Genomic DNA, 3,877 nt, shown 5'->3' on the forward strand with positions numbered 1-3,877 from the left:
TACAAAGCAAGTAAGGACACATTTGCCACTTTAACTACTTTAAATCTTACTCCTGCAAAAAACAATAATAAGGAAAAAAATACTAATTAATTAATTGATCTGATAAGTAAACAATTCATTATTTAATTTATCATTAGAATAACCATCATTAATATTTATGAAATATACATCACCTGGAATATCTCCCACAGCATGACCTTTTCTACCAAATCCTGCTACCAGCACTTCATCGTTTTCTTCAATGTAATTTAAACAACCGTCCCTAGGTACAAAAGCAGTAATTTTTTTACCATTCTTTATAAGTTGCACCCTAACACACTTTCTAATAGCTGAATTAGGTTGTTTAGCCTCTACACCGCTGCATATAATAAAAGAAAAATAACCATTACTGTTACAAGCAATTGAAACTTGATATAATTTACATTTAAAATAAATTTTTTAAAACATTCTTCTGGAGTGGGAATAAATGCATATCTGCATTAGTGAACGACAAACAGTTAAAATTATATATAGTCAACTCACACTTTTTCTAAAACGATGCCTTTTGCGTGTGATGCTCCTCCGAATGGATTGGCTTTCCATTTGGTTCCTAAATGAGCTTTTTTATAATCTTTATCTGCCCATCGTTGCTCTCGACGGTGATTTACGTGTTTACGAGCAGTTCTAATTCCCCTTGGCTTACCTGATATAAAAAAAATTAAAAATACACGTGTTTTAAGTACAAAATTATTTATCGAAACAATTACTAAAACTAAACATAAGCTTTTACTATTATTTGGATGATTTTTTTAAGTTAATAAAAAGTGCGACGGATTGTTTAGATATTGAAATAAATATTTTATATCTAAAACAAACGTACAAAATATGTTTTCTCAAAATAAAATTAATTACGTACCCATTGTTACAGTAAAAGTGAACGTGCACTTAACTGGCCTTTTTCAAATTCTATTGACACTTCATGAATGGTTAAATATTTTCAAATTCAAAAAATTATAATTTTCAAAAGGAAAAATTACGCAGAACGTTTTACTTGTGTATTTTTTTTTGCAATTTATGCTCTTTTCTTACTTCGAAAACAAATTGCTTAGAGAAATTTGATTTTTTAATTTTTAATTACATATAACGTGGGACTAGTACTTAAAATTTACTTTAACTATTTGTGTATTTTATATGCCTTATTGGTAAAACGCAACATTAGCTGTTTTAACTTAGATAGCTTTTTTTAATAATAAAAAAATATAAAAATTTTAATTAATTAATATATTATATTTAAAAATTTAAATTTTTAAGATGTTATAATTTCGAACAGTAAATTTTTTATAATCTACATTTTTTTACAATGGAGTAACCACTATTATTATTATTATTTAAACTATAACAGTTTGAATTTTGCTTTCTATTTTGAAAATTATGCTGGTCTTTTCGGAGGTGAAAGATATAAATCTGAAGCTTCAGTGTTATAAAACTGTAAATTAAAAGAAATATTAAATCATAATTAGAAACCTATTTAATAAGAAATAAAAAATTTTTTAAATAACCCATATTATTTACTTATTTCTTAGAATAAATCAATTGTATGTATTTGGAAATAATAAAAAGTAATTCATTTATTTTAAAATTAAATAAATTAATTTTTGTGCAGATTTGCTTCCTTTACTTACCGAAACCATTGTTATAATAAAAAATCCAGCTCCAAGTAATAAATGAAGATTATATTTTCTTTGATTGTTGTCATAATCTTCTTGCCAACTTCCACAAGGAATAGGGACATCATCCATAGTTGGATATTTATATCCTTCAAGGTGTTTACTGTGTGAGCTATATTGAGCCACTAGTAAATTACCAATTTTTTGCCTTTGGCCTATAATAAAAAAAAGAATTAAACTTTTGATTTAAAGTATGTAGAAATATATTAGGCTCTTTTAGAAGACCAACGGTAAACATGATAATTGAAAATATTTATAAAATTTAAAAAAAAATTAAATTTAGTTTAAGCAGGTATATATTTATAAATTTTTTTAAATTTAAAAAAAATTTTTTAAATTTATAAAAATTTCGAAAAAAATCTCAATATAATTTTTGCAATTATAATGAATGGTCTTCTGCTTTAACAATTACATTTTGGAAAAGCTTTTAAATTTTGTTATATATATATTATAAATATACATACCACATAGAGGTAAAACTCTTTTAGCCAATGTCAATGATGGTACAAGAGTTTTAGACAGCATGGCTAATGATTTCAGTAGAAAATATATACAATTAAATATAAGTATATATTGTTCACAGCCCTTATATCAGAAATAAAATTTAGCTGAAGATATTCATAGAATAAGAAGAAAAAAATTCTAGTCCCACGTTATATGTAATTAAAAATTGAAAATCCAAATTTCTTTAATCAATTTGATTTCGAAGTAAGAAAAGAGCATAAATTGCAAAAAAAAATACACAAGTAAAACGTTCTGCGTAATTTTCTCTTTATGAAAATTATAATTTTTTAAATTTGAAAATATTTAACCATTCATGAAGTGTCAATAGAATTTGAAAAAGGCCAGTTAAGTGCACGTTCATTTTTACTGTAACAATGGGTACGTAATTAATTTTATTTTGAGAAAACATATTTTGTACGTTTGTTTTAGATATGAAATATTTATTTCAATATCTAAACAATCCGTCGCACTTTTTATTAACTTAAAAAAATCACCCAATTAATAGTAAAAGCTTATGTTTAATTATAGTGGTTATTTCGATAAATAATTTTGTACTTAAAACACGTGTATTTTTAATTTTTTTTATATCAGGTAAGCCAAGGGGAATTAGAACTGCTCGTAAACACGTAAATCACCGTCGAGAGCAACGATGGGCAGATAAAGACTATAAGAAAGCTCATTTAGGAACCAAATGGAAAGCCAATCCATTCGGAGGAGCATCACATGCAAAAGGCATCGTTTTAGAAAAAGTGTGAGTTGACTATACATAATTTAATGTTTGTCGTTCACTAATGTAAATATGCATTTATTCCCACTCCAGAAGAATGTTTTAAAAAATTTATTTTAAATGTAAATTATATCAAGTTTCAATTGCTTGTAACAGTAATGGTTGTTTTTCTTTTATTATATGCAGCGGTGTAGAGGCTAAACAACCTAATTCAGCTATTAGAAAGTGTGTTAGGGTGCAACTTATAAAGAATGGTAAAAAAATTACTGCTTTCGTACCTAGAGATGGTTGTTTAAATTACATTGAAGAAAACGATGAAGTGCTAGTAGCAGGATTTGGTAGAAAAGGTCATGCTGTGGGAGATATTCCAGGTGATGTATATTTCATAAATATTAATGATAGTTATTCTAATGATAAATTGAATAATGAATTGTTTACTTATCAGATCAATTAATTAATTTGTATTTTTTCCTCTTTATTGTTTTTTGCAGGAGTAAGATTTAAAGTAGTTAAAGTGGCAAATGTGTCCTTACTTGCTTTGTACAAGGAAAAGAAGGAAAGACCAAGGTCTTAATCAAAAAAAATATGATTTTATTCTATAAATTTTTAATAAATATTTGAAAATTATTATTTTTTACCAATGTTGGGTTTTTTATCTTGTGCATTTTTTATCATTGTGACTTAATCATTTATTTTCCTGTTTCACACTTTTCCTGAATTACAATGCATCAAGCTGTTTTTCATAACTTTAACATATGGCAAAAAAAAAGTAGATTTAATCGAGTGCAGAACTTCATTTTTTTCGGTCCATGTCATTTAATACATTCTTTTTTTACACCTACTTATTCAACTCGAGTAGGTTTTTCATTTTAACTTTGTGTCGTGATTCAAATGATACAAAATTGGTTTTTGAAACTTTTTGAAGTTTGATCTGTAGCAA

The 3,877-nt window shown here is 25.9% G+C and overlaps 3 protein-coding genes across 3 annotated transcripts in view; 1 reads left to right on the forward strand and 2 right to left on the reverse strand.

The window, feature by feature from the left end:
• Phum_PHUM613130 (40S ribosomal protein S23, putative) overlaps positions 1 to 899 on the reverse strand; it is a gene marked incomplete at both ends in the record, with an annotated part of 1,006 nt that extends 107 nt beyond the window's left edge. Inside the window, 3 exons of the mRNA XM_002433043.1 lie at positions 174 to 358; positions 523 to 682; positions 896 to 899. Of these exons, the coding sequence (XP_002433088.1) occupies positions 174 to 358; positions 523 to 682; positions 896 to 899 (349 nt within the window). The remainder of the gene's footprint in view (positions 1 to 173; positions 359 to 522; positions 683 to 895) is intronic.
• Positions 900 to 1,324: 425 nt separating this feature from the next.
• Phum_PHUM613140 (uncharacterized protein) lies at positions 1,325 to 2,231 on the reverse strand (the record flags this gene model as incomplete). The annotated part of the gene is made up of 3 exons (XM_002433044.1): positions 1,325 to 1,351; positions 1,662 to 1,861; positions 2,171 to 2,231. 3 exons carry the CDS (start codon positions 2,229 to 2,231, stop codon positions 1,325 to 1,327), a joined length of 288 nt encoding a protein of 95 aa, XP_002433089.1.
• Positions 2,232 to 2,584: 353 nt separating this feature from the next.
• On the forward strand, positions 2,585 to 3,511 carry Phum_PHUM613150 (40S ribosomal protein S23, putative; the record flags this gene model as incomplete). Its single annotated transcript, XM_002433045.1, has 4 exons — positions 2,585 to 2,588; positions 2,802 to 2,961; positions 3,124 to 3,308; positions 3,429 to 3,511. The coding sequence occupies 4 exons, from the start codon at positions 2,585 to 2,587 to the stop codon at positions 3,509 to 3,511; spliced, it is 432 nt and encodes a 143-aa protein (XP_002433090.1).
• Between the last annotated feature and the right edge of the window lie 366 nt (positions 3,512 to 3,877).

This window comes from Pediculus humanus, genomic scaffold, assembly GCF_000006295.1.
Source record: "Pediculus humanus corporis 1103172108321 genomic scaffold, whole genome shotgun sequence".
Classification (NCBI taxonomy): Eukaryota; Metazoa; Arthropoda; class Insecta; order Psocodea; family Pediculidae; genus Pediculus; species Pediculus humanus.